The sequence below is a fragment of the Struthio camelus genome, chromosome 5, assembly GCF_040807025.1.
Source record: "Struthio camelus isolate bStrCam1 chromosome 5, bStrCam1.hap1, whole genome shotgun sequence".
Classification (NCBI taxonomy): Eukaryota; Metazoa; Chordata; class Aves; order Struthioniformes; family Struthionidae; genus Struthio; species Struthio camelus.
In genome coordinates, this window is record NC_090946.1 from 19,732,559 (window position 1) to 19,753,952 (window position 21,394).

Genomic DNA, 21,394 nt, shown 5'->3' on the forward strand with positions numbered 1-21,394 from the left:
GATTCCCTTATTCGAGGGCAATTTTTAGTTCTGGAGCCAAAAGTTTTATGCAGGCCACTAGGTAGATCTGAAATAATAGCTTTAGTCAGATGAATAAATGGACTTTTTCCACCACTTTAATTACACTTAAAAATATTACATTTTCATGAGCCTAAGGATCCAAAACAACCCATAAGATATGCCTAGCATACTTTATGTGGGGTGAAGTTAAAGATGGAAGAGGTTCCTGAAGTAATGAAGTATCATCAATTTAGTGGCTGACCATCTCTGTCCATGCCTGATGAATGGTTTTCCCAAGACATCTGATGCTTAACTTGCTTTGAGGGTTTTCTCTCTTCATAGTTGTGCAAGTCTCAGAAGTTCTTACATCCTCTTCCCTGCATTGACAAATGCCTTTTTTAGTACCTTTGTGCCCAGCTTCTCTGTGTTTCTCAGTTTAGGAAAAAGCAAGTATCTGATACTAGTTCTTAAAGTATCGTCTATGTGGATGTTCACGGCAATTGGTAGCTTAAAGAGAATTAACATTGTGGGCTTGTTTGTTTTTTCTTCAAAGTACGGTCTTGCTTCTGACTTGACACGCACCCAGTGAGGGTAGTGTTCCAGGCTTTATAACGCGCTCAGAGTATGAGCGCATGCTTATGCCCCCACTGAATGTAAGAGGATGGTTCAGTGGCTTGGATATACAGGCTCTTTTCAACGTATTTAACCCCTTTTGTGGACTTCTTCATGAGAGGTAACTAAGAAGTAGAAGTTCATTATCAAATTGCTGTATACAAGGTCGCTTCTCAAATGGAAAGCCCTGGGTGTGCATATTAAGGGTTGAAAACCACTGCTTTCTTACCCTGAATTCACGTTTCAGTTTAAATGAATCAGTTAACTGACAGCAAGGCCAGAATGGACAGAGTCCTGCTGCTGAACTGAATTGTTTCTTTGTTCTATGGTGTGTGTATATAGCAAATGTAAGCTTCCTTGTTGTCTGATCACAAAAGTAGTGCAGATGATGAGATGGCATAGCCTCACCTGTTGTGGTCTTCATTAAAATGTCTTATTTCTGCCACGTTAATATTCTATGGTAGTCTTGCCAAACGATTTCATTCTTCTAAAAAAACTTGTCATTTATCAGACCTAGCAATGACCCACATGCTCAAATAAAACATACCTGTTAATGCTAGCCTTTGGGAAATTTTAAGCACGAACCCCTGCTTATGTAGTGCAACCTCTTGTAAACCTTATTCATGGAGAAAGAAAAAGACTTTTTGAGCACTCATACGCTAGATTTTGAAAATGGATAAAAGCACGTGATGAATGTTCAGAATGAAATGCCTAGCTTTTCTGATGTTTCTTCTTGTTATTATCACAAACTGGTTATAGCAATGAATCAACTTTTTGAGTTTGAGTAGATTTCCAAGAGTGTGAGGTTTTGGTGTTTTGTTTTTTTTTTGCCACCTTCAGTTGTCACGAGATCCAAGTATATTATAAGGCCTGAAACACCAGCTTCCGCAACTGCTGTGAGTAAAGTTTGCTATGGGTTTATGTCCTCAACTCCCTAAGACAATAATTCCCCTTCCTGCCAGCTTCTTGCAGCTCTCCTGTGTTGCTTAAGTACTTCCTTTTGGTCCCCTAACACATTCACTACTTCTTGTGAGACTTAACCTGCCAAAGATGTGGTGTATTTGTTAAAGCAACACACCTGTTGATTGACTTGGTGCTCTGAAACAAATGAAGGACTGTATCTATCATTGCCTTTTGCACAGCAGGGCATGAGTTTGGGTCAGTTTCCTTTATGTGGCTATTGATTTTCATAGAACGTGCAGAAAGCTTATGTTATACCTGTGTCAAACGTGACCGCAAAGGATGAGTAGCCAGCCCAGTCACATAAGCTTGAATCTTCTTCAGAATTCACGCAGAATGATGCATTGTTGTAACAATCCTTTCCCTCGGCCAAAACAAGCAAACCAACAAACCCATTACTAACCTGGCTTCTGTTTCTTAGCTGTGCATACCAAAGGAATTGCATTGCCGCAGTGATGGCAGCATAAAGTGCTCAGGAGTGCCTGTTCACTAGCAGTGTGTAAAATGCTGAAACTCATGGCAAAACTTAACTGTTTTGTGGAAGACTACTTGCTGCCTCGTGCAGTTGGCAATAGAATGTGAAGTGCCTTGAAACTGTTGGTTTAAATCCAGCTTTGTTGGCTAGGAGTGCTTTTAGCTGGTAGCTATGGAATGATATATGCAATGAGTTGGTTGTACCGTCATTCATGCACAGGCAACTTACTGGTTGTCCACAGCAAAGGTGAACAGTGAATTAAATCATGCTCTTACTCATGTTTCCAGAGCTGAAGCCGGTGTGATGGGTTTAGTAAGGAAACTGTTGTTCTTGCCACTTGTATTGCACTCGATCTTCACTGATTCCCAAAGCTTCAGGATCTGGGAGGATCAATCAAGCATACTTCAGAAGTGCAAATTCTGCGTACACCTTTTAATATTTGTAAGTTCAACTTGCAATTTCCATCCCATTGCTATTAACTTCATTTGGACAGATCATATTGCTGAGTGATTTTTTTTTTCCCTACTAGAGAAAATTCTTTGAAACGCTCTCCGAGTTGTAGGTTTCACGTTATTGAGAGAAGCTTTTCCTTTGTCTTTGGTCTAAACTAGTGTAGCTGGAGATACGAGATGCCCAAAGTTAAGTAGAAGAATAAGTCTAATATTTAGAGTATGGAAGTTCAAGTTACAGTAAAGATAATACTATTTTCTCCTTTCCTTGTATGTGGAGCTGAATGAAATTCACAACAAGCCTTGTATTCTAGAGCTAGCCACGCGTTCTAGGAGATACCGTCATTTTATTTTGTCATCTTCCTTTGCATCTGAGTGATTGCAGTTCATTTTCTATCTAATTAGGCATCTTAACTTTTCTACCAAGTCCTAAAGAAAATATCTCAACCACTAAGATAACCCTCACTGCTGGCAAAGCACTGTCTTTTTGAATAGATCTGGCATACTCTTTGGGAGAAAGGAGTTCTAATAAAGAAATTAGGAGCTGGAAATATTGGGTATCTGCTCAATAAACATCAGCTCGGAGAGTTTCCTATAGCCTGCTTGGCAGGGATATGTGCAAAATACTATAGCCACATTCAGAAAAGCACGGTATTCCCAGTTCCACTGGCTTTACCAGGTTATTTGTATTTAACTACACACTTGAAAGCTGCTCTAGAACAGAGGCAGTGTTTGATAACGTAAGATGTGATCCTGAAAACTGTTTCTTGTTTTCCACCTCTAGAAGCCACATGCAAACTTTGACTTGATGCCAAATCAAAGAACTATGGCTAATAGTCACTCAAATTGAGTAGGAAAAAATGAGCCTTTCTGTAGCAGAGAAAAATTGAATGCCTCCAGTAAGGATGGAACCCAGAATCCTCCAAGCTCTGTGGGTCGAGGAGTGCCATCCATCAATTCAATTTTAAGTTGCCTAAACCTTTAAACTGAAACTATGCTGTGCAATTTAGTGAAGCCAAACACAGAAGCAGTCTGTGGAACCACGGTGGAGACTCTTACATTTGCACTACTAGACAAATAGATAACATTTTCTGTCTTGAAATCACCCACACATTGTGTACAGCAAAGCGTGTTTCACTTCAGGAAGCTACGTTTAACAGAGCACCCGTCTTGTTCGTGGAGCCATCAGTAGCTCTTCTTTTGGCCATGTTCAGCTCCAGCACTACACTGAGTGCTTCCTGCTTGTGTCATGTTTCTTTGGCTCATTGGAGTGAGTCTGGAAACAAACACATACAGAGTAAATAACTTGCAGCTAATATCTTAAAAAGGACAGTCATACTATTAGCTTTCTTTTTGCTTAATGCAGTGGGAGGTGCTAGGCTAGGGAAGTCAAGGTAATCTTCAACTAACCTAAGAACCTGAAATATGGAAGGAAATTTTAGCAACAAATGGTAGAGATCATTTCTTTATCTGGTATAAATTGGTATAACAAATGAAATGAAAAAAGTGATTTACATCAGATTAGGTTGGGTTCTTAATATAGTTCTGCCATCTTCTGGAAGAGCAATCTGTTTTCGTCTGTTGTCTCTCTCAGAAACTTTCAATCTTCTGTATGTCAAGAAGGGCTTTATGGAAATGGCAACCTGTCAGATGGGGAGGGGAGGAAACTACGAGAGGGCTGGCAGAGGGTGGTACGTGGGGTAGCAAGGCTATACTCAGTGTGGGCAGAGTAATATCTTGCTAGCAAGATATTTCATTACCAAGAGATTAGTTGCCATTAGAATCTGTTAATTTAATATGAAATTATTCCTTGTAAATAACACTTAGAGCAGCTTTTGAGTCAGAAAGCTCAGACCAAGTTCTGAATCTAAAGGATCGGTAGTTTTGGTACAGGCTAAGCCAAGGCTAAGCCTAAAATCTTTACATAGAAATGGGTGTTTTCTATTCTTGAGAAGATTATATATAAGTACCAATGGTATATTGTTACTGTTTGGTTTCTATGATTATTTTGGCTATGTTTGCACACATAGATTTCAAAAAGTGCTCCCAGCCTGGCTAACCTATTAATAACCGTAAATATCTATCAGATTTTCCTAGCTGTTTTTATGGTGCAATAAGGACAGATCAAAAATGTTTGAGATGAAAAATTTAAACAGAGTAAATTATTCTCAAACATTAGCCTGTGCTAGAGCCTTTGTGAAACAAAATGATTTTCAAATTGTCTTTTAAAAGTGTTTAGAGGAAAGTTCACGCAGATGGTTCTGTAACAGCTCATCAACAGTTCACCATGTTTCTATCCTCCAAAAGAGTATGCAACCACAGTCTGTAGGAGGATGGGGTAAAGGTGGTTGGCATTGTGTGTGTCCAGACCTCAGGTCATGGGGTCCCAGTAAGCTCTAATTTCCTGTTCTTCCTGCTCCAAAGCCCCTTTTTTACAGAGGTGACCTGCTCCACAGAGGTCAGCACACAGGATACTGGTGTCAGTCCTCTACCCAATCTTCCCCCCTCTCCTCTCGCAGGCAGCAACTTCTCTTGGCCCGCGGTGTTAGCGTCACCGCACCTAGGACACGGCCAACCTGGCACGTACGGTGCAGAGCAGGGCTAGGGGACTTGTCTGTGGTGCACCCAGTTGTTGGTGATGTTTCTTGCAGGCAGCACCGTCACACATCCTGCCTCGAGAACGCTCTCCTGGAGCGCCGGCATGGTCCTGCTGCTGCGGCAGCAGGCTGAACCTGCCCTCTCCCTTGGGATGCTGACCCCCATGGGACGCTGTCCTCCCAAACGCAGACTTCTACTTTCGGCTTCTGGCCGGGCTTTCACAACCCTCCATACCAGATACTGTCGCTAAAAATCCACCTAGGTGGGATTCTCGAGTGCAAGGGACGAAAGCGTTTGAAAGACCAACACGTAACAGTCCAGGTAGCCCATAAAAAAAGAAGATAATGTCTGCATCTTTTGTTTAAGCTCAGTTGTCTGGTAACATTGTCCCCTTCATGGAAGTTGGTGGCACTGAATGTCAACTGCTGGAACTAAAATATCTGAGAGTTAAAACTAGTTTTGAATTTAATGTCTATGAAGACAGCAGACGCTGACTACCAGGCTGCTGTACACTGCATTCATCGGGAGCTGCTGGGATTTTTAGAAAGGGTTTGCAGCAAGTCAGCGCCTACGCTACGAAGGTCCCTTACTAAATCTTTGATTTCTCTCCTCAGCCTCTCAGAACCACCAACGGCTTCTGAAGCAGTTCCCCAGCAAAATGACAATCTTTTTCAAATCCATTAACAGCTCTTATCTTACACCCTATGATACACTGTCTATAGTAGCTAGCGTCTCAGGAGAATCTTTTAATTCTGCTCTACGTTACACGTAAGGCTCCGATACTCAGAACACCTTGTTTTAAGAAGCAGCGTTTAAAAGTGATTCATTGAGAAAGCTCAAAAAGCAGATCCTCAGTGTGTTTAAGTTGTCATACCTCTGCTGAACTACAGCTATTTATTCCAGCAGCGCGTCTACGCTGTTGTTTGAAAAAAGCGGAGCTCGTGTTATCATCTTATCTTGGGTCTCAGCTGCAGAAATGCCTTAATACCTAAAAGCCTGGAATTCTGCTAGCCGCCTTTTGTAGGAAACCGCTGGTGTCCTGGCAGAAGTTCAGATTTGTTTTGAACTCACCTCCAAGTACTTTTCCTTCAGTGTTATTCCCAAGATGAATACCATCCATAACACCACGACCATTGTATAGATACCTCGCAGAGCCCCCTTACTGAAGATGTCCTGCGCTTGCTGGGCAGGCGGTGGGTGACGCGCGCTGCGGACCGCAGGGCTCGGTCCTTCCGGAAGCTGGAGCCGCCCAGCTTGGTGGTCTTCCTTCGAGGCTCTGCATCTGCGCTGAACGCTGAGGTTGTGACGTCACTCATTGCCTCACAGACAAAAAGCACAGAAACTGAATGACGTCAGCGAACAGGAGAGAGAAGGACAAATTTAATAAAAGCTGTTCTAAACCTGTTTTGTTCTGTTATATCAACAAGTTGTATTCTTGGTTACTCCCTGCCTCAAGCGTCACATCAGCTTTCTTGAGGAGATCCTACTCCTTTGCCGAAATGTGCTAGTATTCGATTTTGTCTGTTCTGTTCTGATCTTGCCAGTTTTCCCGTGGGATAGGGGATAGGAAAGGCATTCATCTGTCTCCATCTCGCCGGACCCACTGTATTTTCCACTCACTCCAAACTGGCCATCCATCGGACGCGCGCGGTGCACTTTTTGAAGAGCAGTTTACTGATACACGTACCGTGTGATATGACGGGCTTACAAAGCAAGAGTAATATAGGAAAAGAAGATAATTCCAGATTTTTATTCACGTATTTGTAACTCCAGGTAAAAATGCAGGCCAGCTGTGATATTATCAACACAGAGGAAGGAAATGCCCAAAGCCCTGTAATATCTATATACGGTTTACTTCCTGAGATTCCTTTTTTTATTACTCCACAGCCAGACTGCACTGAAGGTCTTGCGTGAGTTTAGCGACTAAAGAAATGACTCCCGTGAGCACCGTCGTGCTCTCGCAGGGCTCTGCGTCCGTGCGTGCTTCAGGGCAGGACCGAGCAGCACGTACTTCAGGGTACGCGTCTTGCTATTCCTGGCTGCGTCTGCTAGCGGCGAGCAGCGGTCGGGAAACCGCGCGACCCCTCTTATACGCGCTATGAATATCTCGTGTGAAATGCATTCATCCCTATACTCTCGAAGAAGGCTCCTGGGCTGCAGTACGGGTTTTCCCATAAATTACAGCATCCTTTAACCCCGGCCTATAATCCGGACCTCAGCGCCTCGCACCAGCTGGCGGAAACGACACCCTGCTGCCTCTAGCTTTTTATACCCGTCCAACGGCCCCACACAGGATTTGCTGTCGCTCTAGCTAGGATTTTACCGAAGCTTTTACTTCCACGCAGGTGGCGGACGAGCGCCTGCATGCAGCTGTATTATTATTACCATTAGTATGATTTACTCTCCCGCGCAGGGGCGCTTGGGAGGTGAAGGCGGCCGCGGCCGCGGCCCCGGCCCGCCCCGCCAGGAGCGGCCGCCGCCATCATGGAGCTGGGCGAGGAGGCGCTGAGGAAGCAGCTGGGCAAGGTGCGCGCGCCGCGGAGGGGCGGCCGAGGGGCGTTAACCCGCCGGTTAAACCGACGGTTAAACCGCCGCCGCGTGCGCGCGTGCGCGCTGCCCCCCACCCCGCGCCGCGCCGCGCCGCGTTGGGGGGGGCTGAGGCGCCGCCGTGAGGGAGCGGGCGCTTCGCTGAGGAGAGTCGTGACACACGCGCGCACACCTTTATACGTTTATATGTATTTGGAGGCTGGGAACGGGGTGGCTAACAGGAAGGGAGCCGCTGGATGGCAGCTCGTGCAATTCAAATAAAAATGAATTAAAGCGAGTGCCGGCGTGGGAAGGGCGGGCGCGAAGGTGGTTTTTGCGTTGTTTGGGGAGCTGAGTTTTCAAGTACGCAGCGTATGTAGTTTTATGGTTCGGGGCCCAGCGACATGTATGATGTGCTGCATGCCGTTAAAACCTTACTTTTGGGTAGAGAGTTCCTAATTTCCTTGGGGGCTTTTCTGTGATAATCCCCGCGTGAGTATCTTGGTGCTTTATAAAGTTAGATGCGCATCTGGTGGCGTTCCTGTTGAGGCGAAAACGTGTTCAAGGGGCGCAAGTGAAGCTGAGGTACGCAAGCTTGATGTGTCTGGCACGCCAGCTAATTTTAGGTGAAAATAGGGAAGGCCTGTGTCCGACTCGCCTGACAAAGCTTTCCTGGTCTTCAGGAAAGAGCAACGCGCTGAGCAGGAACGCCTCGTTTATTTTGCCGTCTGAACAAGACAGGGGTTAGTTGGGGGGAAAAAGGGGTTTTAGCTGTAGACGCGCTGCTATTTCTGGTTGATGAGTCTTACCGAAGAGGTGGTGGATTTTAACTGTTCCTTTGGGACAAGGTGTTCCCCTGCCGCGAGCAGGTCTGTAAGGCAGCGCAGGGCTGGGGCTGTGTTTGCTGAGGCTGGGGCTCCAGAACAACTCCAGGCCCCCTGAAACGCAAAGCGGATGCCCTAATCTGGGAAATATAGACTGTTTTTTCACAACTCTGTGGTCTGGGAGGGTTGCAGAGCTCATGGAAGTTCAGGGTCAGGTTGGCTGGGGATGACCGAAGTGAAGTAGCAGTAATTTGTTCTTGCTGATGATTACGTTCAGATCACATTTCAAATTTCAGAGGGTTTTTTTTCAAGCTGAGGGTGGGATTTTTTGGGGGGGGGGTGAGGGGAAGCATTATTCTGTATGAAATTTCTCAGGTATCAAGGACAGTTCAAGCATGGAAGATTTTCCCTCCCCCAAGGTTAATTTCTCACACGTTTAATACACTTGCACGAATGAACCTCTCACGAAACTCTCTTAAAATGCGTGCAGGTGGATCTGAGTTTTGGTTTTAACTGTGTCAATAATATGACTTCTCTTTTCCCAGGATTTGTATTCAAATATTGTTTGTAAATATTGTGTACAGATTAAGTTAAATTGTTCTAAGACTCCACTCACAATGACTTTAAGGGGGACATACGGTATATAAGGAGTGATGTCAGAATTCTAAGTTCTCATGTAGAAACAGCAAGACTGTGGTACTTCTAAAGCTATTTTGATAAGGCAAGTGATATGTTAGATTGCATAGAATGAAGATAATTTGTAGTATGGAAAGATCTCTGAGAATTAATTTCATGCCAAAGCTATTTATAATACTACAAGTAATTGTTAGCTGCCCTTTCTTGTATTTCTACCTGCTCTTGTTTCGTTCTCCCTATATCGTATAATGAAAAAGACTGCTTTTTGAAGTGAAATGATTTTTCTAATTTTCCACCCCCCCCCCCACTTTCCCAGTATAAATTCAGGGACCTGACCATAGAAGAACTGAAGAATGTTAACAAGACCTACCCAAACTTCGTATTCTCCATGAACACATACAGTAAGAAGTGATTTGGTTACTTTAAACTACTTCTTCGGACTCTTATTTGCCATAAATTCAGTTTGTGTATGATAGAGGCTAAATAGTGTAATTATCTTTCAGTTGTGTTCCCATCTTTATTTTGACTTTCAGTGAAATTCCCCATGCCTCAAAGGAGGGGGGAAAAAACTTAATAACGTTCTGGACTTGGGCGTTTCAGGTGCAGTGTATTTGATATGTAAAGAAAAATACGCAGTGCATATTGGTTGTTGTGGGTGGGGTTGCTAAATAAAATTCAAAATGATTTTTAAAATCCCACATTTCTAATTTCAGCCTTCAAAGATGGGTCCCAGAAAGACCTCCTGAATTTTAGTGGCACTGTTCCAGTGAAATACGGTAAGATTAATTGAATGTAATTTCCTTGCTAGTTACAAAGCCAAACTGTTTCAGATACTGCCTCCTAACAACATATTATGCTGATTGGTCACAGAAAATCTTGGGAAAATGTGGCTGAAGTAGTAGAGATGTCTTCTCTGCTGTGGTAGCCAGATGGGCGACCGAGGTGGGGAAAAAGTAAGAAAGAGTGCTGTTTCTCACTTCCAGCAACCAAAGGGATTAAGCTTGATCCTGGATAAGTCGTAATGAAAGTGGAATGGCAAATTCAAACATATGAAAATTAATGAATACAAGTCTGCATACAGTTCCTCTTGGGCTTTCGGAGCGTCGCCTATGCTGGTCTTTGAACTGTAGCTTCTTTAAAGATGGCCATAAAGGATTTTGCAGGAATTGGCAGAAGCTGCTTCTGCTCCGTAAGCAAGCCTCTTCGTGCACACGTTGCTATTGAAATAAGGTATTATTAGATAAGTCCATTAGCTATTTAAAAGCTCATGTAGTTAGTTTGCGTGCAAACTCTTTGCTTCTAATGGAGGATGCATGAAAACTGTGTTTAAGCCCTGCACCTAAGCAGGATTCAATCAGTAGCACTTAAATTTCATCCAACCCAGTCTGTTTTTATTAATTAGCAGAAGTAACAGAGATACTGTTCAGTGTGAATCTAGATCTAAAGTGATTTGTTCACTTGTTTGGCTTTTGTTCTTTGTTACTATGAACTATGAATTGCATGCCTGCACACCTGTTCTGCGGTGTCTCTGCCTAATACAGAGGTTACTAATGGTTTTGTTTTGTGTTCAACAGGTAATTCATATAACATACCTATTTGTCTATGGATTATGGATTCTCATCCTTTTGCTCCTCCTATTTGCTTCTTGAAGCCAACAGCGAACATGGGAATTTCAGTGGGAAAACACGTTGATGCTCGTGGCAGGATTTATTTGCCCTACCTGCAAAGCTGGAGCCATGTAAGAAATGGAGTAGGTGACAGGGGAGGGAAATATCTGGGAATAATGCATGATATCCCATGCAAATCAATGGATGGGGTGGATAGAGTTTGTGTTTTTTTTCTCTTCTGCATTGCTTGTTAATATTAAATATATAATGATTACACAAAGAGAAGCAGCAGGTGATGTCTCTTGAAATTACAGCCTTCAGCCGGTCTGCAGCGATTGTAAGGAAAGTTATTTTGATCTGAAGAAAAAAGGGGGTTGATTTTGTTGCCAAGCGGTATAAGCCTCATGTGGTCCCTTTGATATTTTTTCCTTTGTTGCTGTGAATGAATAATAATACTAGACAAATGGAGTATCCCTGGAAAGTTCAATGAAAGTTTCTATCCTTTTGGTAGAACTCTGTGAATGATCAGGACATAGGTTCAGAAGCTGATGCTGTTGCTGAATGTTTTACGCATTGTATTAAATGAATTACTTAAATATGACCGTCGGGCCAGTAAAAATGATTTAATGAAAGCTAGTTTTCTGAAATGGATGGGATGTATTTGTCATTATTAGTGTATAAATTCCTATGGGAATTGCTTCTAGTGCTAAAATTTCTACTGGTTTCAATGTGTGTTTTGCCCAAAGGGCTGAATCTCCAAAAAATCTGGACAGATAAGCTCATCTGATAAGATTGAAGCTATCTTTCCTTTAGCTGCAATTTGTCCTGTTGATAATATTGGATGCTATTATATCGGAGGCTTCCATATGTTCACTGATGCTTTCAAAATCTAATTGAACTGACAATTTAAATCCTTGTTGTCCCATGCTCCTGTTTGAAAAGTATCTCTTCAAAAAGTAAGTTTAAATGCTTCTGTAGGTGTTAAAGGTCTCTATAATTTGATTAGATTTTGTACAGTTCTGCTTTGTGGTTCTTTATAAGCTACTGCAGTTTACAGCTGATAGAGCTGTAATGAATAGCTAGTCAACTGTTTTCTATTGTGTGTTGCTATATTCCAGCCTAAATCAACTGTCATTGGATTAATCAAGGAGATGATTGCAAAATTTGAGCAAGAGCTCCCTTTGTATTCACTGTCATCTTCTGATGCAGCCAGGCAATCCGAGCTCCTCTCTTACATTGCGAAGATTACAGAAGGTATAGATTTGTTCATATGTTTATTTGTAGTGTTCTTGGACAGTATTTATTTGTTATTACTTTATATCACAAAGATGCCTACGTAATTTTCATACCTGGATTTTTCGTGTTTGCATGTCCATGGTGTTTGGTATTTTTTCTTTATCTTAAAAGTGCCTCTTCTTGAATAGAGAGCTCAGATTCTCTTTATTCAAATAAACAGTTCATTTTCGATATCTGCATATAAGCCCGCTGAAAAATGCTGTAGACTTAGTGTTGCTCGTTTGTAGAAGGGAAAGGTGACTTTATTATAAACAAGTTGATTTTACCCATTCATAATCATTCTCTCATCGATCTCATTCACTCACAGTCTCACATCTGCAGTCACAAGTCCCAAAATCTGTCTGGCCGCAATCACTCATGCACAACACTGAGGACAAGGGATGTTGGCTATTGAGTCCACATCACATCTCTTAGGTTCTTCTAGTTCAGTGGTGACAAACTGATTTTGGACTTGTGTTTTGTACTCTTCAGGAGTGGATGTTATTTGGCATCTTTTGCCTTATTATATTTCCTCACCCACTGTAAGTTTCGGGCAAAAATCCTGAAGTTCATTGTTCTCTTTTTCTCCTTACCTGAGTTATTTTATGGTCCCGGTCCTATTCTTCGTGATCTTGACATGTTTTCTTCAAGTTGCCGTTTTCTTCCTCTTTCTCTTAATGAGATTGCATATACTGGTCTGTAGCAATTAGCACAGACCTTGCTCTTTAACTCTTGTTCAGCTGTTTCTTCTGTTAATTGCATACGTGTGTGTATGTGTGTGAGAGCACATGCCTGTGCGTGCACGTACACGATACTCACTTCTGTTTGTAGTTCATTCATACCAATCTTAATGTTTCTGTTGCAAATCTTTATGCGTTATACTCAGAATACGAATCCTTGTTACCGGCAGGCAGCATTGGATAGACAACTTCAGATCATCTTGCTTTAATCACGTTCCATTTTGCACATCTTTTCAAAATTTGAAGTCTTTTATGAATTTTCTGTTCATAGTATATATTCATACCTGTAACAGTAGCAAAGGGAGTACTGTTTGTATGTCTGTATGGTCTTAGTGTCTAGCTCCTTAACATACTGTGCTCGTACTTTCCGCCTAGTGAGAAAACGTTCCTACCCAGAGAGGAATATTTGTTTTACATGGTGGGAGTTACAATGAATTTTCCACGGCTAGCTAGGCTTGACTACTCTTTTGAAGCATACGCAATTTGGCTTAACTCTGGCTCGGCCATGATCCTTTATGAAGCAGCAATACTTATATTGATATTTTACAGTGTGGACCAGTGCTTAAGTTTGTGATTTATTTTTTTTAATTATAGGAGAGACTGACATGAAATCAAAGGGTAAAATTGGTGGTGACAAAGATGAATGTTTTAACAAAATTACTGTGGTTGGAGCTGGAGATCTTGGCATGGCCTGTGTACTGGCAATCGCAGCAAAGGCAAGTAATTATTATGAATAGCGACAGACCTGATTAATATAGAGGCTTCCAAGCTAGCTCTTAGTGTCTTCCACACAGAAGTTAACTTAGCGTTTTTAACAGTCATGTCACTGCTTACGTCATTTGCCTCTTTCCCTCAGTTAACTGAGGGACACACAGAACAGAAGTGTTAGTTTCTGTCCAGTTTCCTCAGTCAGCTTTTTGAATGCGTGAGGCTGAATATTGAATTCATTTATTTTGAGACTCCGTAGTTAAAGGGTTGTTGCCAAAGCTGTGACCTGTTAAAAATTGGGATCTGCTAGCTTGCTAGAAGAGAATATTCAGTAGATGGTCTGTACTCTATCACAGTTACACACTCAAAGACAACAGTCACATCAACGTTTATAACTTCCCAGGGAAGATTTTATACGAGCAATTGTTTGTTTGTTTCTTAATGGTTTATTTTCCAATTAAACTGATCAACTCCTTTATTCTTTTTTGTATGTTTTGATAGTACTGCTTTTTTTACATGCAGTACAATGAACACCATTTCAAATAGGAAAAATATCTTCTTTCTTATCTTCTCCCCTTCCTCACCCCACCCTGAACAAGTTTTGCTTTATTTAATTGTTGGTCTGCATCATTCTTATTCATACAGGGTGCTGCAGACAAGGTGGTTCTTTTGGATGTTTCTGAAGGTGCAGCAAAAGGAGGAACCATGGACTTGGAGATATTTTCTCTGCCAAATGTAGAGATCAGCAAAGGTACTAGTTTTCATCACATTGGAATGGAAGCTAGTACTGTACTGTCTGTGCTTGTGCTCATTTTAATGAGGACAGGACAGCTAGGGAATTAGAGGCTGTGGCATATAGCCCTGTTTTTAAAAAGATACCATTATCTTTTGATAGCTTCTCACTTCATCTTTCCAGGGCAAAATTGGGAAGGGAGGATTCAATGAAGCTTGCATTGTTTCTGTTTTAAGACTTTTTCATTCTGTTCACAGAAGTGTATGAGTCTTACTTCCAGGGTAAGAAGCCAATATTGGACACAAAGAAACACAGAGAACGAGACACTGAGCTCGTACTTCAGTGTTGCAGCTGCAAAAAAGCAACGGAATAAAATATATGTATATTAGGGAATTAGAGAGAGCTGTGACAGTGCTGTTTGAAAGACTGATAAATAAGGCCAGCTTCAAACTTACGAGTTTTCTAGACTGACCTTCATTAAACACCCACGTAGCCCATGGTTAGTTCTTCCTCATTATCTCTGCATATGCAAACAATTAGTCCTTAACAATCTTATCCTCAATTAGCTGTGAGTGGATGGAACTGATGGCTGCAATCCTCCATGATCTTAGTTGTGGAGGTTGAGGTGATGAGGCTTGATCCCCGTTCCACAGTGGAAGCTGGAACTGAATTGGGCAGCTTCTTTCTTCCCCGTTTTTCCTCGCTTGTCCTTGGTGTTTTTGTGTTCCTTGGTCCCTCTGCAAGATGAAAAGGGGGGCTTCCATGTACTTTCAGCGTAATTTATCTTATTTTGGGGACAAGGACGTGTCCTGGTTCCACCAGGCATCTTTTCTGCTTATTTTGCAGGATTGTTCTGTTTCCATGTGACAATGCTCCTGCTTGCTTTACATATTTTATTCTTATCTTGCAGATTTGTTCTGCTAGTGCATCTTTCGGTACCGTGATCTTGCAGCTATGCCGCAAATTTCCATTTGTCCCTTTGTAGTTACCTATTATTTATATATTTATGTTTAGCTGTACTACAAAAAGCTTATACACTGTTGTTGGCTAGGCTATTAATAATGTCATCTGTTATTTTAGTGTGCTAACGTGTAGGTTTTAGGCAAGCTAATATTAATTATATCCTGCTTACTGTGCTTCCAGTTGATAGGTGCACTAGGCCTCCGCTTTGGTTGCGGATGGTTTTAGAAGTGATGTGACAATCACAGTGGTTACGTTATTTCTGTGTCCAAGCTGGTCGGTCGTCTGTGTGGTACTCAGCTATTCAAAGTTACCAGCTCAAGGCAGCACTGGCTCATGAATTTCTGTAGCAAATTTCACTGTGTGTTGTTTTGGGCTAATAACTAAGGATCTTTTAGGTGAATTAATAAATCGGCTTGTGAAGCACTTTTTAGGGTTGTCTGCCTGTCCTTGATTGAGCTAAAAGAACGAAAAGAATACAGAACCTCAGGGGAAGGAATGAATGAAAGCCTGCCCGGACTGCAGGACAGAGCTCCGGTGCTGCAGTAACGGAACCTGGTTCCGTCAAGTAGCTGGGCGAAACAGGCTGGGGGATGGGAGATAAAGCCTTATTTTAAATACATCCATGATCTCTTTTATTCTATTGTGATTTTTATTTTATTCTTCTCTTGCCGAGGAAATCAAATTTGGCAAGCTTATATGTCAAAAATGACGTTTTCCGGTCTTTGGCCTGTAACCTTAGGCAAATTGCATTCTCCCTTCTCTATTTGCCGACTGTGAAATGGGGAAAGTGGTTCTGTGGAAGAGCTGTGTTTGGCAGGTGCTGTGGAAGTGCCCAGAATTCCTCAGTGGGGACAGTGGGCTGAGAGAGGAGGAGGAGAATTCCTGAACTAAGCTGGATGCAGCAGTTTAGCGTTTAAGGTTGTTCTTTGTTTTGCATCCAAAACTTGATTTTTCTGTAGTTTGATAAAATGACATAAATGCTGAAAAATCTTTTTTTTCCCCCATTTTCAGACTTTTCTGCTTCAGCTAATTCGAAAGTTGTGGTACTTACCGTTAACTCTCTGGGTAACGCTCAGACTTACCTTGAAGTCATACAAAGCAATGTGGATCTGTTCAGAGGAATTATCCCAGCCATATCCCACTACAGTCAGAACTGTGTTCTGCTTGTTACTTCTCATCCAGGTATGTTGATACTTACATTCACCTGATGGTCTATCTCTGAATTTCTCTTTATTCCGTTTTAAAAATACGTTATTGCTTAATTCACCCACTTAGTCGTAAACACTTGCTACTCCAAAAGACATTTTCCTTTTCAGCCTCGAGCAGGACACTGTCTTTGAGGTTTTTTCCCTTATTGTTACCAAAATGAAGAAAAGAATAGTATACTTTGTTTGATATAAAATATATGTATATTTGTATATTTTTGTATGTAGTTTAAATCTCACTGTATTTGTGATATTAGCAGCCACTAGCTGTAGTCTTGTTAGTTGTGAGTTTTAGGTATGTCTCCTGTGCAGTAAGGATAGATGCACATGTGTGTATATGCCATATGATCAGACTCCCAGACGAATAATATATACAGTGTTGCTAGTAAATATTGTGGCCCTTTTCTGATGGAAAGTCTAAATCTGTTGGGTCAGTGATAACTTTGAGTTAAGGTAAAGTGGGAACCCTACTTAAAAAGGGAAGGCAGTACATGTGAGCTTACCTGCCCTGTAAACGCACTTAAAACATTGTTAACCCTTTTTTTTTTCTCAAGTGCTTCTTAGCTTTCCTATCGTTTAGAGCTGTGGGTATGGAGAAAAGAAAGCTTGCCCAGTGAAAAGAAATGAAACTCTGGCTGAATGAAACTTGGAAGCGTGTGAGATTTTTCTCAGAGGGAAGGATGGTTACTCGTTTTGAAGTTTCCCCTTCAAAGTCAGTTAAAGCAACAGTCTGTTTAGATGTTTTGAGGAACGCTTTACTTCTTGACTCTTCTTAAAACTTTACTCAGGCTGTGAATCTTCCTCACCCCCTCCCCATCTGACTTGGTGTTTTAGGTTGGAATAAATTACTGATAGGTTCTTGTATGCCTGCTTTTGAGTTTTTCATTATTGTGATTAATAGTTTGCTGCTGTTGTGCTGAATTTGGAGAGGGATACTTCATTGTCGGCCTATTTTTCTCTCTCTCACATACAGTTGAAATAATGACGTATGTGTCATGGAAGCTGAGCGCATTTCCCAAAAGCAGAGTGGTTGGAATAGGTGGCAATCTGGATACTGAGAGATTTCAGTATATTCTCACAAACCTTTTGAAAGCACAGGTGCTGGGAAAAGATGCTTGGATTGTTGGTGAACAAGGGGAAGACAAAGGTAAGTGATAAAGTATTATGATTAAAAGTATTTAATGTCATGACAGTACACCTAACTAATTTAGTAAATAAATGAATGAGAAGAGCAATGAAGGTAGTCATAAGGAGGGTGGTAGATTTTTCACAATAATAATTTTAAATAAGAATAAGATTTTTAGAGCTGGAGTGGCAGTACAAATACTTGACATGTAAAAGACTATAGAAAATACAGTCCCAAATGCTTTTCATTTGGTATAACAGCATAGGTTAGAGGTACTGAAAAGGGAAGGAAATGTGGTAAAATATTTGGTCAGCTTCTGCTAACTTAAGAATTTTTACACGTTACTTCTTTTTGGAAATTAATGTCTCTGGCCAAATACTATAGAGTTTATTTTGGCAGTCCAGAGAAGCTTAGAAATTCATCAACTAAATTTGCGTTGCTGTGGGGGAAGGATAAACTTTGGAATTTTGATTTCCTCCCCCCGCCCTTGCCTCTGGTAACCATTTTAGTCACTGCTTAGATGTGCATCTAAATGTTGGTTGTTTCTATCTAGTGCCTTCATGGACCAGTAGTAATTCAGCTGCAAACCAAATTGAAACAATGGCTGCTCGTAACTCGAGGGAAAAGGTGGCTAACAGGTAACACCATTGCAATCTTAAAACTTTTTATTCGTATTTAGACACTTTGGGTTTGCAGGCTTTTTTTCCCCCAGTCTAAAGCGTTTAACATATCTTCGGGTCTGAGTGTCATTCTTTTTTATACGTATGTATATAATAATAGCACTGATCTTCTGAGGTTCTTGGTAATAATGTTGTGCCTGTGATGATCTAAGCAGAAGACAAGTTTTGTAGAATAAACACCATCATATTAGAGCAGCTAGTATAATTGCAAAAAAGTAGACAAGCCTTCTGACACATTAGCTCTCTTTTTCATAGCTTGTGCAGAAGCAGTTTACTTCAAAGTGAAATACAAGTTGGGATCAATTTATCTGATTAAATTAGCCACATACCAGTTACACCCCGTGACAGAAAAGGGGGCTGTTACTACTACAGGTCAAAGAAGCATAAACTTCTCAAAAGCAATTCTCAATTCTCTTCTGTTGTTGTCCAAAACAGCAAATCATGGTTATAGGGTACATGGTATACTTACCTGTCTTTAGGGTTTTACTTATAAACCAAAAAGGCATAACTGAAGTAAATAAAACCTAAACATTATGTTTTTTCCCCATTTTCTTGTTTATATAGAGCTTTGGAAGTTCTAAAGGGAAAAGGTCAGAGATCTTGGTCTGTTGGGCTCTCAGTTGCTGATTTGACTGACAGTATACTGAAAGATAAAAGAAAGGTGCATTCTGTATCCATTCTGGCAAAGGTAAATGTAATTAATATCTCTCTCAGTTGACACTCTAACAATATTATTACTGGATATGACTATTAATTGTAACAGCATAGACATTTCGACTTAAAGCAACAGTTCTGAAGTAGCATTATTTTCATTATTTTCTTCAACAGCTTTCAGCTCTAGTCAAAAAACATGCAAAAATCAATTGTTGTGTTGATCTGAAATCATTACTAAAATGGATGGTTTTTCAAAGAATACAAGAGTTCAGAGGGAAAACATATTCAGGGTTGCAGAGTAGCTCCCCACTGTTCAAGGCTGCTGACCAGCTCCTCTGGAATAGTCGGAATTGGCAAATGAAGAGGAATGTGCGTGTCAGTTTTCAAGTGCTCAGTATTGAACATGGATTTTTCCAGAGGGTCAAAAGAGTTCAGTATCATTTATGAAAGCTTTAAATGGGTTTTCTGCCAGTTTTTTATTGGATCGCCTTTGAAACAGCTGCTTTTACTATTCCTTGATTTCCTGCTCTGAAGAGAAGAGCTAAGCTATGTTTAACTTAAAATTGTAGACTAGACATTGTTTAAAGTTTTATCCTCAGAGGCTTGCTTAAAGCATTGTCAAGAAAAAACATGTAGAAACTTCTCATCAGTCACTTCTATTTACAAGCGTCAGAAAGGTGATTTACAATATGCAGTGCAGGGGAGTTGAGCACAAAAGGCTATTTGTCAAATACAAACAGACGTAGCTAATTTAATCATCTTGTTCTCAAGCAAAGTTTTGAATGGCTTATGAAATAACTGCAGATGTAGAGGAGTGACAAGTCTTTTAAACTGCAGAGTACCTGCAGAACCTAAAATTTCACATAAAGATCTTTAAAAAATAAATAATAAAAAAGTACAATATGAACTTGATTACAGTGCTGTAAGTCTTTTAAAGTCTCTCACATAATGATTATACGATCGATACTTGATAAATGTTCCCAGGATAGCTCTCTTTGCCTGCTTTATTTTTAAATTTCTTTTCTTCAGTACTAAGAGTACTAATGATTCCTGTGTCCGAACAAAAGAGCGTTCCTGCTTGTTCTGCTTAAGAAATTGGTTAAATTGTATTTTGTAGTGTGTTTTGTCTGCATTGTCAAGGTCTGATATATTAATACTTCCAAGTGTGGCATGGTTTAATATTTTTTTAAACTGTGCAGTAATATGTTGCAGTTCCTATACAGTAATCCATTGCACAGGACCTAACACAATTTCAGTTTGAGCTATACTAAAACAAAACGGGCCATATGAGGAAATACCCTTTTTTAATGCAAGTTAATGAGTTTTTTTTTGTGTAATTCCGTACTTCAGATTAAGGACAGAGCAGAACTGACAACTCTACATGACAGTGCTTTTTCTATTTTGTTTCAGGGATGTTGTAATATAAACAGTGAAGTATTTTTAAGTCTGCCTTGTATTCTGGGAACCAGTGGAGTGATTGAAATGATGAAACTAGAAGAAGATCCACTAGTGCTAGAGAAGCTGCAGAGCAGCGCAGCATCAATTCATGACCTTCAGCAGCAACTGAAACTGTAAGCACAGGCGAAGTTAGGATTTCTGCTCACAAAAGCTGGAGGTTTGCTATGCAGAAGGTGTTGCCAAGTACATATGGATTTCTGTGCAAAACAATTTTAAAATTTACTTTCAAAAGTGCTTCCTTTTCTTAAAGGTTTGGTTAAATTATATAATACAGGCTGCACTGTACAGCAGAAAATTCTTACTTTAAAAGTGAACTTTTTGGTAGCCAAAATGAGGAGAGTAATGTGCAAGAATGTTTACCTAAATTTGGGTGACTTTTACCTGCATTTTTTGTTGCTAGTTGTGGCCTCGTTCTTGGATAATAACCCAAATTAGCTGTTTGCACCTCATTAGGACACCGATACTAGACCAGCAGCTTACCCAGCCTCTTGGAAACTTTCATGTGCCGAGCCAGCTAGAACTCTTCCCCATTTTTTGAGTTCTGCATAAAGGGCTTGCCTAGAATATGGTCACATTCCAGCTCGCCAGGGCAGCAGAGGCTGCAGTCTGGTAACTTGATCTTTCATGCCTATCGTAGGCACTCTTAATGTCAGTGGACTCCATTCTTGCATATTCCTAGGGGAGAGGGAAAAAAAAAAAGATAAAAGCATGACTTAACATCCTTTAAACTTGAAGTATTGCATATGAATTTCTGTTATGATGTCTGAGACTTTCTTGTCATGATTTGTTTGCTCTTATTCTGTGAGCACTTGCAGAACGCTAAAGCATCTATGGTTCTTGGTATATGGAAGTGGCGGCTCGTGCCCCATGCAGCTTTGGTGCAAGTGCTCTTCCTAATGAAGATTCTGTAACCTTTCACCAGAAGGCCAAGGATGGGAAAAAGCAGGATGCTGATTTTAGATAAATCAAGGAGCATATGGTGTTAAGATAAAGGACCTTTTCTGTTTTAAAATATCTTGCTTCATTGCACTGGTATAAGAAAAGATTGTATTCATCCCGATTATACCTCAGTATCAAAACGCAGGGTACAAACTAGAGCAAAAGAGAAATGTAGACTCCACTCGTGTTGTGTGCCGTTCAAGAACATCATTCTGTATTTAAGCTT

At 40.9% G+C, this 21,394-nt stretch overlaps 1 protein-coding gene and 1 long non-coding RNA gene across 6 annotated transcripts; one reads left to right on the top strand and one right to left on the bottom strand.

Moving 5' to 3' along the window:
- Positions 1-91: 91 nt before the first annotated feature.
- LOC138067433 (uncharacterized) lies at positions 92-7,690 on the bottom strand. The gene is made up of 3 exons (XR_011141341.1): positions 7,480-7,690; positions 6,166-6,413; positions 92-3,772 (listed from the first exon to the last, which is right to left on the bottom strand). It is a non-coding gene; the product is annotated as an uncharacterized lncRNA (long non-coding RNA).
- UEVLD (UEV and lactate/malate dehyrogenase domains) lies at positions 7,497-20,463 on the top strand. Of its 5 annotated transcripts, none has more exons than XM_068944888.1 (12): positions 7,497-7,620; positions 9,397-9,481; positions 9,794-9,856; positions 10,655-10,818; positions 11,806-11,941; positions 13,297-13,418; positions 14,056-14,161; positions 16,118-16,288; positions 17,285-17,458; positions 17,991-18,075; positions 18,682-18,805; positions 20,182-20,463. In XM_068944888.1, exons 1-12 carry the CDS (start codon positions 7,579-7,581, stop codon positions 20,344-20,346), a joined length of 1,437 nt encoding a protein of 478 aa, XP_068800989.1. In that variant the 5' UTR covers positions 7,497-7,578; the 3' UTR covers positions 20,347-20,463. The 5 variants fall into 5 exon arrangements, with proteins under 5 accessions (XP_068800989.1, XP_068800990.1, XP_009672755.2 ...); XM_009674460.2 differs by lacking the exon at positions 7,497-7,620 and adding an exon at positions 7,743-8,363; XM_009674461.2 differs by lacking the exon at positions 7,497-7,620 and adding an exon at positions 7,745-8,205.
- Positions 20,464-21,394: the final 931 nt, after the last annotated feature.

Coding starts and splice junctions, on each gene's coding strand:
- UEVLD (XM_068944888.1), top strand. CDS start 7,579: ATGGAGCTGGGCGAGGAGGCGCTGAGGAAGCAGCTGGGCAAG. Junction 10,819..11,805: donor ACCTGCAAAGCTGGAGCCAT/GTAAGAAATGGA, acceptor GCTATATTCCAG/CCTAAATCAACTGTCATTGG. Junction 18,076..18,681: donor AGGGAAAAGGTGGCTAACAG/GTAACACCATTG, acceptor TTGTTTATATAG/AGCTTTGGAAGTTCTAAAGG.